The sequence below is a fragment of the Salmo salar genome, chromosome 16 (genome assembly GCF_965601325.2).
Source record: "Salmo salar chromosome 16, fSalSal1, whole genome shotgun sequence".
NCBI classification, from domain to species: Eukaryota; Metazoa; Chordata; class Actinopteri; order Salmoniformes; family Salmonidae; genus Salmo; species Salmo salar.
This window is the reverse complement of record NC_138306.1, coordinates 13,932,520-13,946,444: the sequence shown is the minus strand read 5'-3', so window position 1 is coordinate 13,946,444 and position 13,925 is coordinate 13,932,520. Positions and strand designations below refer to the sequence as shown.

Here is a 13,925-nt window from a genome sequence, read left to right as displayed (position 1 = left end):
TTTCACCAAAAAGCTATTTTAAAATCGGACATCGAGTGCATAGAAGAGTTCTGTATCTATAATTCTTAAAATAATTGTTATGCTTTTTGTGAACGTTTATCGTGAGTAATTTAGTAAATTGTTAGTAAATTCCCCGGAAGTTTGCGGGGGGTATGCTAGTTCTGAACGTCACATGCTAATGTAAAAAGCTGTTTTTTGATATAAATATGAACTTGATTGAACAAAACATGCATGTATTGTATAACATAATGTCCTAGGGTTGTCATCTGATGAAGATCAAAGGTTAGTGCTGCATTTAGCTGTCTTCTGGGTTTTTGTGACATTATATGCTAGCTTGAAAAATGGGTGTCTGATTATTTCTGGCTGGGTACTCTGCTGACATAATCTAATGTTTTGCTTTCGTTGTAAAGCCTTTTTGAAATCGGACAGTGTGGTTAGATTAACGAGAGTCTTGTCTTTAAATAGCTGTAAAATAGTCATATGTTTGAGAAATTGAAGTAATAGGATTTTTAAGGTATTTGAAAATCGCGCCACTGGATTACACTGGCTGTTACTTAGGTGGGACGATTACGTCCCGCCTAGCCCATAGAGGTTAACAGTAATCTATACCGGTGCAACAAACGGATGAAAACGGACCGAACAGAGGGGAAAACCTGAAGTTATCCAATAAGAAATGCATGTCTTTGGTTTCTGCTGCAAAATGTTTTACTCCATTTTGCTATGGTGCGACAATGTGTATTAATTTCACCCACAACAGTACAACATTAGTATGAAGTAAAGCCCCCCTCACCTCCAGTAGACTGTCCCCCACCAGAGCCACCAGTAGCTGGTGTCCGCACTTCTCCCTGAACAGCGCCGCATTCTCTGAGGCGTACATGCAGGTGAAGTCGAACATGGCCACATCGGGCTGGTTGCAGTGGTTGATGGCGTAGTCCAGAGAGGGCAGCTGGTAGTTGGTGCCAAAGTCGGCAGCCTCGCGGGCGTAGGAGAGAAGAGCCTCCTGGTTCACGTTGTCTTGGCCCAGAAGCTTCTCTGTTTCAATGTAATCCTGCAGGACCAAGAAACAGGGAGGGTTGATGGAAAATTAATGGTATTGCTCCGAAAGGATCAGAGCACCACCTCTACCAGACCCTAGTTGGAGCCTATAACTGGGGCTTAAGATTTTCCTGGTCAGGTCATATGGTCAGGAAAACATCAGGGCCCTACCTACTTATTGCATGTGATCCCTCTTCATTCTGTGTAGACTAGACTGAGGTGATGGCAAACGGCCCTAAAGACTTTAGTTGCCCTAAACAGTTTTGTTCAACATTTCTGAACACGTAAGCAGACTTTGAAAAGCTACGCAGTACAAGTCTGTTTTTTTAACCAGCTGCTGAAACAAAAGGGAGGTTTCACCTCAGGTAGCAAGCAATTACAGGGATTACAAGTCTACTACATTATTGTTATGGATCAGTGCCCTCACATGCAATCACCATCATATTTTATCAAACATATTTTCATTGTACAATTTAAAATGTAAGTCAAGAGCTCGCTGACAATTCGAACCAGTCAAGGCAGCAGTGCTATGATGAGAGTTTAAAGACTACACACAGAGGTCACATTCAGAGCAGGACGGATGAGGAGTCCATCTTCACTGAAGGAAAAATGAAACGAAAACGAGCCTTCAGAGACCAGATACACACACGTGCCAGATTCCTTCTCAACCAGCAACACCGTTTCTCCTCTCACTCCACCTTGTTCTGTGCTTTTATTCCCAGTTCAAACAAAGGGCTGAGATTTAGCACCCTCTGGCAGATAGGGCACAATTGCACAGCTGTAAATATCTGAACAGTTGGGGATTGGAAGAGTGGGGGAATGACATATGGGGAAGGTGAACACAAAGGAGCAAAACAAACACCACTCACATGAATGATGACCCCCTTGTCCAGCAGACTCTGCTTCTTTGCAGTCATCACAAAGTAGTGCGTGTTGTCTCTGTAGTACACAATGTTCTCCAGATCAATCCCTGCAACAAGACAACAAAGATGAATTAACACCTTTATGTGCATCATCATGTTGACCAGGTTGACCGTACAACCAGTGGGGTGGTTGTATTAGTTGACCAACTGTACAGTAGGGATTAGCCCAGTGGATCATGTTTCAAAATACAATGTTTATCTTATGATCCATGTGAGTGATGGGGCACGGCCCTTTGATTAAGAGGGGATTGGAGGGGAAGGGATTCCAGCCTGTCTTCACTGCTGAGCCAAATGTCCTCACAAAGCCAAGCAAAGAGAGAAATCAGCAGCACAGGATTCTCCATAGTGTTCTAGCATGGCAAAGCACATCTTATCTACCCGACAGGCTAGCACTTCATCGTAAACACATCACTCCTTTTTTGTAGGAGCCACACTGGTTTCATTGATTAAAACATTTTATTTTGGTTCCCATTGGACTGATGATGACACCTAGGGAATCAGAATTCTAGACATAAATTAGCCTGGTCGCAGATCTGTTTGTGCCGTCTTGTGTGGTGGCTAATTTCTGCATTACCAAATGAGGAGAGTTAAACACACCAGTCCGAGTTAACTATATCTTTAATAATTAAGATATGCTTTTGCAAAAGCATCTTTGACTTTTAACGATTCACCATTTCTAATGACCCGTTAAGAGTGTTAACACAATGGCTACTGAGATCTTTTTAGCAAGATCCACCCCCTTTTGACATGACAAACCACAGATAGTTAGTTAGGAACAGTTCACAAAGAAAGCCTGTTTACTTTAGAGAGGAGTATCTACAGCCAGATACCATTCGCTATAAATTATCGTTCAGTTTGGTCCCTAATGACAAGGTTCTAATCTCGTCCCTGGTACTTCATAGAACAAAAACACCATTTCATCCAATGGCATATATCAATTGTCAACTCTAGATACTCCCATCTCAAGCAAACCTCCTCTTGACCCCACTGCTGGACAAGCTCACTGAGGGGAGTGACCTGCGCACAGACATTGTGGAGACAAATAATTGGTTCCCCATTAATCACGCCATCCCTTCACATGGTTTAACCTGTTGAGGTGTAGGGGGCAGTATTTTCACGGCCGGATGAAAAACGTACCCAAATTAAACTGGTTACTACTCTGGCCCAGAAACTAGAATATGCATATTATTAGTAGATTTGGATAGAAAACACTCTGAAGTTTCTAAAACTGTTTGAATGGTGTCTGAGTATAACAGAACTCATATGGCAGGCAAAAACCTGAGAAAAATCCAACCAGGAAGTGGAAAGTCTAGAGAATCAAAAGAACTACAATTCTCATCGAAACTACAGTTTCTGTGGGGTCACGTTGCACTTCCTAAGGCTTCCATTGGCTGTCAACAGCCTTCAGAAAGTTATTTCAGCATTCTCCTGTCACTGGGCAGATAATAGGAGCTCAGTCAATCAGTGGACTGCCTGTGGACAAAGGGATTGGATATGCGCGATCCCGCGAGTGCGCCGTTCCTTCTTGAATGAATATGCTATTGTCCGGTTGGAATATTATCGCAATTTTACGTTAAAAATACCATAAAGATTGATTTTAAACAGCGTTTGACATGCTTCTAAGTACGGCGGGTGTCTGTATAGCTTGCTGTGATGGCGAGCTATGTACTCAGAATATTGAAAAATGTGCTTTCTCCATAAAGCCATTTTAAAATCCAGGAGTAGTATATCTATAATCATTTAAATAATTGTTATATATTTTGTCAACGTTTATGATGAGTATTTTTGTAAATTGATGTGTTTTGGTGGGAATACATTTTCTGAACATTACGCGGCAATGTAAAGTGTGTTGGGGGTCAGGTTTGGTAGAGGACTCACCTGTCTCCTCTTTGAGCTCCAGGAAGAACTTCTGGTTGAAGATGAAGGCCACTCCGCTGATCTCCTCCACCTTGGCCTCGGCCGTGGTGTTCCTGTTGACAAAGTTGGCTGTGATGGCGATGGCCAGCTTACCCCGGAACTCCTTCCTCTTGAAACCTGAGGAGAAAGTATTGTTATTGTTCTGCTAAGGACACTTAACATTTTGGAAGTTAATATTTTTCTTTTGTTTTAAAACTGGGTCACATTGATTTATTACATAGAGTAATAATTTGATTGTATTGTTCTTATAGCACCATGTAATAAACAGTCATGAAGGTTCAGATTATGCAAAAAAAAAAAAAAAAAAAAAAATGGTAGAATTGCATTACAAAATACTACCTTTGAACTTTGAGTAATAATTGTCTGGGTGATGATTTACCCATTTTCTTTCCTTTTTAGGTGCAGTCAGACTATGCTCAAGACTGATGCCAATACTGTAATTGACTTTCACCTGTCACATGACCAGGGCCAGTGTGTATACAAGCAGTTTATCTTCTCAGGCTCCCAGGTAGACCTGTAGGCAAAGTGTTCTGATGCAGTTCAAATGTTACCAGTGCTAACTAGAGTTAACCTCTTGACGGTCGCCTAGGATAGGGGGCGCCACAGCGCATTTTGAAAAAAATCCGTGCCCATTTTAAACGGCCTACTAACTCAAACTCAGAAGCTAGGATATGCATATAATTAATACTTGTGGATAGAAAACACCCTAAAGTTTCTAAAACTGTTTGAATGGTGTCTGTGAGTATAACAGAACTCATATGGCAGTCAAAACCCCGAGACAGATCGAAACAGGAAGTGGAATTCTGAATTTCAAACTCAACTTCATCACGTTGCCTATTAATCACACCGTGAGCTATGGTTCATTGAGCACTTCCTATTGCTTCCACTAGATGTCCCCAGTCTTTACAAAGTGGTTTGAGTCTCCTACTGTTAAAACTGAATGAATGAGACGCTGTGGAACGTGGTCACACGGAGAGGGCCATCACCATTATGACGCCGGCGCCCCTGGTTACCCTCCCCTTTCGAAACGTTTTGAAACACAATGCAATCGTCCCCCTCGAATCTTATTGGCTCTCTTGTTGAAAAACGCCCTGAAGATTTTTGTTGAAAAACGCCCTGAAGATTTATGTTCTACAAAGTTTGACATGTTTGAACGAACCTAAATGGAAAAAAAAATGCATTTTCTCGAAATGGCTGTCCCGCGTCTGAGGGAGCATTTGGATCAGCCTTCAGACGCGCTAACAAGAACAAGCTCTTGGAACATAAAGGAGTCATTTTTTCGAACGAAAATACATTTGTTGTGGACCTGGGATTCCTGGAAGAGCTTTCTGATGAAGACAACCAAAGGTAAGGGATTATTGACAATAGTATACAAGACTAGATGTGATATGCGATTGTTCCAAGATGGCGCTGACCTGTAACGTTAGCCTATTTTTCAGAGTATCGCATCCCCTTTCATCGCAAAGTATGATTACCCAGTAAAGTTAATTTTAAATCTGGCATTACAGGTGCTTTCAAGAGATATTCATCTATAAATCTTAGAATGACAATATTACATTTTTAAAATGTTTTCGAATAGTAATTTAGTAAATTGTAGCTCTGTTTCATCGGATGCATTTGAGGGAAAATAGTCAACGTTACACACCGATGTAAAATGCTGTTTTTATATATAAACTTTATCGAACAAAAGAATGCATGTATTGTGTAACATGATGTCCTAGGTGTGTCATCTGATGAAGATTGTCAAAGGTTAGTGCTGCATTTAGCTGTTTTTTGGTTATTTGTGATGCATGTGGTTGGTCGGAAAATGGCTATGTGGCTACTTTAACGATATACTCCTCTAACATAATCTAATGTTTTGCTTTTGCTGTAAAGCCTTTTTGAAAATCGGACAACGTGGTTCAATTCAGGAGAGGTGTATCTATAAAACGATATAATTTGAGAAAAAAAATAGAAAAAACAAAAATTATTAAATTTTGTTATGCTAATTGCGATATGATTTTTAGCTGGATGTCCGTCCCGTATGCCGCACAGGGGTTCACTGCAGATGAAGAGTAGTAGTCACTACCAGGGGTGCAACTTTGGTTTTATAAGTGGGGGGACATAATAAAAATAAAAAAAATTATCCAGTCGGATAAAACTCCAAACAACCTACCAAAGTACTCGAAGGCATCTGCATGGTCCTAAAGCACACCATTGCCTCGTTTTGTATCACATTCCAATGATATAACTGGGGGGGGGGGGGGGGAGGAGACAAATGAAATTTCAGAATGTGGGGGGGTCGTCCCCAATGAAAGTTGCACCCCTGGTCACTACAATCAAAACCAGTCAGTCAACGTGCCCTTGGAGTGCAGCTCAAACTGTGTCAACAGGAAGGATTTGGAGCGTTGCACCATCTCGCCCCAACTCGGCAACATCGGTTCCTATAAAATGAATGACTTGTGCTTTGAACCATAGCTTTAAAGGGCTCCCTAAACGTATGCTAGAAGCAATCCACTGTGTAAACTTGCATGCATTCCCTCAGGCATGTTTCCTCTCAAATACTGTAACACCTTGTTTGTGTGCATTTCTATTGGACTTTCCCAGTCTAGTATTTTATGGCTATGAGTGAAACTCTATAGTTGAAAATGTTCAGGTGTGTAACTTTTAGCTGTTCACCAAGAGTTTCCAGCCTCATGTTAATGTTAAAACAATAACATCTCCATCATGTGTTCTCACCATCTAACGTGTTTCTGCGTCCATCCGCACCGATCACCACGTCAAATTCAAAGTCAGTGAGGGGGTGGTTTGATGGTCTAATCTCAGCTCTCCATCCAGGCCCTGGAAAAAGGAGAAGATAAAGTATTAGACAAGCGTTCTGAGACAGCAGCAAGTCATATGAATACAGCAATATATTGTAAACGTTTCCTATTATCCATGAGTGTTAAGGTTTCATCGGAGTTTGTTATTGGATGACGAGTCATAACATGGTGCTTTTAGGTTAAATACATAGCTAAGTTGTCTGCAACTATTTATTTTATTTGTATTTAACTAGGCAAGTCAGTTAAGAACAATGACTGCCTACCCCGGCCAAACCCGGACGACGCTGGGTCAATTGTGCGCCGCCCTATGGGACTCCCAATCACGGCCAGATGTGATACATCCTGGATTCGAACCAGGGACGGTAGTGACGCCTCCTGCACTGAGATGCAGTGTCTTAGACTGCCGTGCCACTCGGGAGCCCATATAGCTGGAGTCTTGCTGAGGGTTTGTAATCTTTCACAATGCAACATGGTAAGTGGCAATGATGCAGAATGAAAACAGTGACCCTCTCCATATCAGCTCAACACTCGTGCCACACAGTCTTACAGAAACGCCCACACCACATTCTCCTGAGGTACCCCCTGAAGGACACGGTCACTGCTGCAGAGAAGGACACATTGCAACCCTAAATTTAGGCTAGTCTTCCATCTCGGTCTTCTTCTATATTTATCAGTCTAGTGACAAGTCTGCCACCACATGCTACTCAAGAAATAACCGGGAGAAAAACAGGACGCTTGTTTAAATCCAATGTTCAAAATCAAAAAACAAAAAAGGGACAGTTGGTAAGCTTAGGGACTCTGAAGAACAGCTTCATAAATATACAATGGGCTTGTTTTTGGCATCAACTCAAATTAGGCAAGCAACATTGCAAGCTGATAATTCGCAGAATAACAATGTAAAAAGCAGATATGACAAATATGCAAGCATGAAATAACAGTAAAATTGTAAACACAGCTGTTTAGTGATGATTGCCATGGACATGTTTACATGGCATGGAGGCTAGGGTTGTGACAGTCATGGAATTTTGAATGATGGTTGTTGTTCAGCCAAATGACCCACGGCCACCAATAATCATTTGAATAGCAAAATAATGAAGCAAAAAAGTATGTGCTGCTGCAGGAAGGGGGGCATTGTCTAAGCAACCAAAGACTTGTTTGCTACACCATTTTACCCCTGAAACAGACTCAACAGCCCAAATGGTGGTGTGTGTGGGGGGGTTCATGACGTTCTCCATCCATAAATTGTAGGTTACACAATTATACGGTACTTGTGCTTGCCCTAATGGAGGTTTGAAGTTCTGAAATGTCCTTTCACAGACTGATGCTGGACCTGATACCACTGGGTCGGATTCAAAAGTGTAGGGACAGAAAGCTGTATTTTCTGGAAAAAAAGAAAAAAAAAAAGAGAGAAAGTTACCTTCATTCTCCTGGTTGTCCGGTGGTTCCAGCAGTTTAACAAACTCCACGTTGACATGGACCTCCACTCCCACGATGAGGGAGACCTTCAGCAGCATGAGCTGGAGCTGGCGAATACCTTCATAGACAAACAGATCAGGTATATTTAAAGTGGCAGTGCAGTTGTTTTTTTTTTTTTAAAGGTGATTTTACTGATACAGTATTTTCCCCATTATGAAAAAGGCCTTTTTGTGTAAGAGCAGTTTGAAAAAAATCCTGGATTTTCAGCCTGTTCAGGTGGGATGGAGTTTTTGGCCCAGGTCATATCACAATCTGATCAGATTATTCTGACCATCATCATCATCATTTTTTATTTGCATATGCATCCTCCTACTTTGAAGGCATAAGAAGGGAAGGCTCTAGAGTCTAAATGATCCTATCCGCTGTTAGATTCGAAATAAGCTCACGAACAGCTAGTAAAGCTCAAACCAAGTTTATTCACCAACTGGGTATCACAGCTGCCTAAGACAAAGCCTTACACATCTAGACAACAAATACATCCGTCGCTAGACAGGATTTAACGTATGCCTGTTCTTTCTCACTTCATCTGACCTGACCTCGGCCCAAATTCCTCACTCCTCCCCATCTCACAGCTGTCCTACCTTATCTGTTGACTGAAACCAGACTGTGGCCCTTCTCTCCATAGGATACCTAATATCTAACAATAACATGTTCTGACAGAATGTAAACTTTCTGCATTACCCTCTCTCCCTCAGTAACATGAATAAGGATTTTTCAAGTTTAGAAGTCAGTACCCATCACCGCCAATCAGGGCCTTTTATGTAAATATATTTACATTTGTATCGACATGCCCACACAATCAGACTGAGCATTTCAATGGCAAAATGAGGCTCAGGGAAATAAATGATAAAACATGTGTTATTTTCATGAAATAAACAGTGATTTGTTAGACAGTGATCATTTAAAACAACAAAAAAAAAACTGCATGGGGGCTTTAACATATATCCATCAACACACAGTCTCCAATAACCTGTGGCCTTGCTAGGCTTAGAGACATGGTTAGTGAAATGCCACATGACTGATTCCATTCTGAGGTATAGGTGTAGTTAGCTAGCAGCTGGTAAGTCTGTTTCCAACTTCATAAGTTAACGTGAGAAGCAGTATTTATGGCCCTGATAAGACACCAGAAGGTCACTTTATCTGGCAGCAGTGGTTTGTAAAACACACAGCATTTGCATTTATGGGCTCCTCCACTTCACATGTTATCTAAGGCAAGGAAGTAGCAGGGAGATGAAAAACGCTCTCACACAAGCATCAGATTTCTCGGCAGAGCAACCTGGATATACAATCCCAGTCAAATGTTTGGACACACCTACTCCAATGGTTTTTCTATATATTTACTACATTTGTAGAATAATAGTGAAGACATCAAAACTATGAAATAACACACATGGAATCATGTAGTAACCAACAAAACATTTAAAGAGTTAAACAAATCAAAATATATTTCATGTTTGAATTATCTTGACAGCGTCGCACACTCTTGGCATTCTCTCAACCAGCTTAATGAGGTAGTCACCTGGAATGCATTTCAATTAACAGGTGTGCCTTAATTTGAGGAATTTCTTTCCTTCTTAATTTGTTTGAGCCAATCAGTTGTCCTGTGACAAGGTAGGGGTGGTATACAGTATAGCCCTATTTGTTAAAATACCAAGTCCATGTTATGGCAAGAACAGCTCAAATAAGCAAAGAGAAAGGACAGTCCATCAGTACTTTAAGACATGGTCAGTCAATGCGGAAAATTTCTTCAAGTACTGTCGCAAAAACCATCAAGAGCTATAATGAAACTGTCTCATGACACCGCCACAGGAAAGGAAGACAGAGTTACCTCTGCTGCAGTTGTTAAATTCATTAGAGTTACCAGCCTCAGAAATTGCAGCCCAAATAAATGCTTCAGAGTTCAAGTCACAGACACATCTCAACATCAACTCACAGAGGAGACTGCGTGAACCAGGCCTTCATGGTCAAATTGCTGCAAAGAAATCACCAATAAGAAGACTTGCTTCAGCCAAGAAACACAAGCAATGGACATTAGACCAGTGGACATTTTTGGTTCCAACCGTACATCTTTGTGAGAAGCAGAGTAGGTGAACGGATGATCTCTGCATGTGTGGTTCCCACCGTGAAGCATGGATGAGGTGTGATGGTGCTTTGCTGCAGACACTGTCAGTGATTTATTTAAAATTCACGGCACACTACTACAACATTCTACTGCGATATGCCATCCCTTCTAGTTTATGCTTTATAGGACTATCATTTGTTTTTCAACAGGACAATGACCCAACACACCTCCAGACTATGTAAGGGCTATTTGACCAAGAAGGAGCGTGATGGAGTGCTGCATCAGATGACCTGGCCTCCATTATTTTTTTTTAAACACATCTTTATTTAAAACTAGACAAGTCAGTTAAGAACAAATTCTTGTTTACAATGACAGCCTACACCGGCTAAACCCGGACTATACTGGGCCAATTGTCGGCCGCCCTATAGGACTCCCAATCACAGCCGGTTGTGATACCCTGGTTCGAATCCAGGCTGTGTCTGTAGTGAAGCCTCTAGCATTGAGATGCAGTGCCTTAGACTGCTGTGCCACTTGGGATGGTTTGGGATGAGTTGGACTGCAGAGTGAAGGAAAAGCAGCCAACAAGTGCTCAGCATGTGTGTGAACTCCTTCAATACTGTTGAAAAAGTATTCCTGGTGAAGCAGATTGAGAGAATGCCAAGTGTGCAAAGCTGTCATCGAGGCAAAGGGTGGCTACTTTGAAAAATATATTAGGATTTGTTTAACACTTTTTTGGTTACTACATGATTCCATATGTGTTATTTCATAGTTCAGGTCTTCACTATTATTCTACAATGTAGAAAATAGTAAAAAGGAAAACCCTTGAATGAGTAGGTGTCCAAACTTTTTTTTTGACTGGTAATGTATATTGAAAATCTAACTGAAGAACATGGGAGTGACAGAGGGACAGACCATGTAACAATGTTACCATCTGAAAAATACCGTAGTCTGTTTTCCCCAGCAGAACACCAAAACAAGGAAGAATAATATTACTTGACATACTTCCCAATGAGATAAGAATGACATTACGAAAAGTATGAAACTTACTGATGTGGTCTATGGCTCCGGCACAAAATTTGCCATAGAACTTCTTGGCCCCGAGGCCCCTGAGGTCGTGGATGGTGTAGGGCCACAGGTGGAGCACGTTGTTTCTGGAGAAGGTGTCCCTCTTCTCAATCACCACCACCTTGGCCCCCAGCAGAGCCAGCTCGATGGCTGTGCGCAGGCCACAGGGCCCTCCTCCAATGATCAAAGACTGGGCGGGGGGGGGGGGGGGCGGAGGAGAACAAGAGCCACATCAGTGTACAGAAGAAACTGTAATTAAACACAACCAAGGTAAACTGTTGCAAAGGTGACATGAAGTGTGATTACAGAAAATGTGATCAGCACCATCGAAGGCGTTCACCTCTTCTATATAAGTTATATTGTATTGCAACCTCTGGAATACTGTTGCATGGTTTGTTTAACTTTACAATCAATGTTTTTTAGTCTGGCATTCATTTTAAAGTGAAAAATACGAGTTTCAGCACCATTCTGTTAACATGGAGTTGCCCCCATTGTAAACATGCTAGAAAAAGTGGATATAAAGAGATATATATATATATATTTTTTTAACAGTGTGCCTTCTTTGTTCCAATTCTTTGCATAATCAGCAAATCTCACAACAAAATGTATTTTGGTAGGTTTCATATGTGAGGAGGTTTAATCATGCTTTCTTTGTTTAAAATGTTCCCATAGATGTGTGCAGCGTAGCTTTTAATTTCTCCACATTGCTCACAAGCATCTACCAGCTGGGTGTGCAGGGATATCACATCTCAAGACAGTGAAACACGATAAGAGACACGCTCTGTTTCACCTGCATCACAACATTACCATGAAAGACAAGTCACGTTATGAAGTTACTGTACAGCTAGTACTCTAAACATTATAACTAAATAGAACACAGTTTATATATGTGCTTCTGTTTTACACTGTAGTATGGAGGGACATAACATTTATCTACACTTCCATTTTCCAGACTGTTACAAATCTATACAGGGGGATGGAACATTTCCCTGTGGGCTATTTGAATAGTTAGGCCTTTATCGGTATATTAACCAATTTACCACCTGTTGATAAATATCTCCAAGCAGGCCAAAACTCCATCCAAGATGGTCTTTTCAAACAGCATGTTGAAAGGGCATCATCATATTTTTCACAATTTCATAGTATTATTCCAGCTATGAAATAATATATAAAAAACAAGAAAATCAAGTTTTTGACTGCACTGGGCCTTTAATACAAAGTAGCCTATTCCATCTGACGGTGACCACCTTCATCTGACACAGGAAAGGTTAACACTTTATTTGGGGTGCCCGTTTGGTAAACAGGTCTTGGTTCAGTAGATGTTCAGTAACATTTAAAACTAACCATCTACTAACCCTAGCCCTTATTCTAAACCTAAGCGTAACCTTAGCAAACATTTTCTTAATCAACAGATACTTTGTTGATAGTATGACCATCTGTAGATCATCTATATGGGACTATCCAAATACAATGTGACCCAGGGAAGTTATAAAAAATAAAAAAACATTATGAAATCAGTCTTTATGCACATATGGGATATTAACATGATCTATTCAATCCCAATGTGGGGGGGGTCTGCCCAGTGGCAAATACAGGGTTTGTTCATTTAAAGCTTGTTCCTTATATCTAGATGCTTTATTTCTTGTATCAAATCTGAATGACTTCCACCCTATGTACTATCTGCCACATAGTTGTGAGTCTGACTTGTGCATTTGCATTACTGTGATAGCTTGACTGACTTCTTACCCTGGTGCCCTCACAGGCTTTGGCTCGCTTGTACTCCTTGTGGCCGGCTCTCTTGTCCAGTTTGGTCCAGAGGGCCTTGGCCTTCCAATTGGTGACCGTGGCTTTGAGGTTGCTGTAGAAGTTCCTGTAGTCCAGCGGGTCCAGATCCATCTGCCTGCATAGGATACTAAAGGCCTGCAGAGTGCCCTTACATGTGGACGCCTGGACAAAGTTCTCAAAGAGCTGCCCTGCCTGGGCGCTCCTCTCATCCTCCATCTTCTGTTTTGGAGACTCGATCTGTCCGTCACTCCCTCGCTCTGTCTCCAGCCGCTCACGGGCTTAGTTAGACTATGATCCGACTGCCATCTCAGCGGGTTCTGGAAAAGAAAATGGCATTGGATGTTATTACAGTATCACTCTGCACTCAGACTGTGGTGCTATGGACAAAAATCATCAAGACATTTTCTCTGTGAAATGGTATCCCAGTAATTAATAAACATTAAAACTATTACTGAAATTACAAAAATTACTTTCCTTAACAAGTCCACAAAATATTAATCAGCGCACTGTAGCATGATGCGTTACTGCAAATGTTTCAAATGAAAACAAGGTCACAGTTTAACTGTACGGAATGTCTGAGGCTCAAAATAGACCCTACATGCACGCCTTGATATACAGTGCATTCGAAAAGTATTCAAACCCATTCCTTTTTTACATTACATCCTTAGTATAAAATGGATTCAATAATTTATTTTTCCCCTCATCAAATCGACAAAACAGAAATACCTGATTTACATAAGTATTCAGACCTCTTGCTATGAGACTCGAAATTGAGCTCGGGTGCATTCGGTTTCCATTGATCATCCTTGAGATGTTTCAACAACTTGATCGGGAATCCACCTGTGGTAAATTCAATTGATT

General features: G+C 41.2%; 1 protein-coding gene across 17 annotated transcripts in view; it reads right to left on the bottom strand.

The window, feature by feature from the left end:
* The window catches only part of LOC106573205 (protein-methionine sulfoxide oxidase mical2b-like), a 77,471-nt gene that overhangs the window by 52,358 nt on the left and 11,188 nt on the right, over positions 1-13,925 (bottom strand). For all 17 annotated transcript variants that reach the window (XM_014148021.3, XM_045696967.2, XM_045696966.2 and 14 more), the window contains 7 exons: positions 13,026-13,381; positions 11,262-11,469; positions 8,094-8,210; positions 6,594-6,695; positions 3,837-3,992; positions 1,905-2,005; positions 791-1,048 (listed from right to left, as the gene is read on the bottom strand). In XM_014148021.3, coding sequence (XP_014003496.3) covers positions 791-1,048; positions 1,905-2,005; positions 3,837-3,992; positions 6,594-6,695; positions 8,094-8,210; positions 11,262-11,469; positions 13,026-13,280 — 1,197 coding nt within the window. In that variant the 5' untranslated portion in view covers positions 13,281-13,381. The remainder of the gene's footprint in view (positions 1-790; positions 1,049-1,904; positions 2,006-3,836; positions 3,993-6,593; positions 6,696-8,093; positions 8,211-11,261; positions 11,470-13,025; positions 13,382-13,925) is intronic.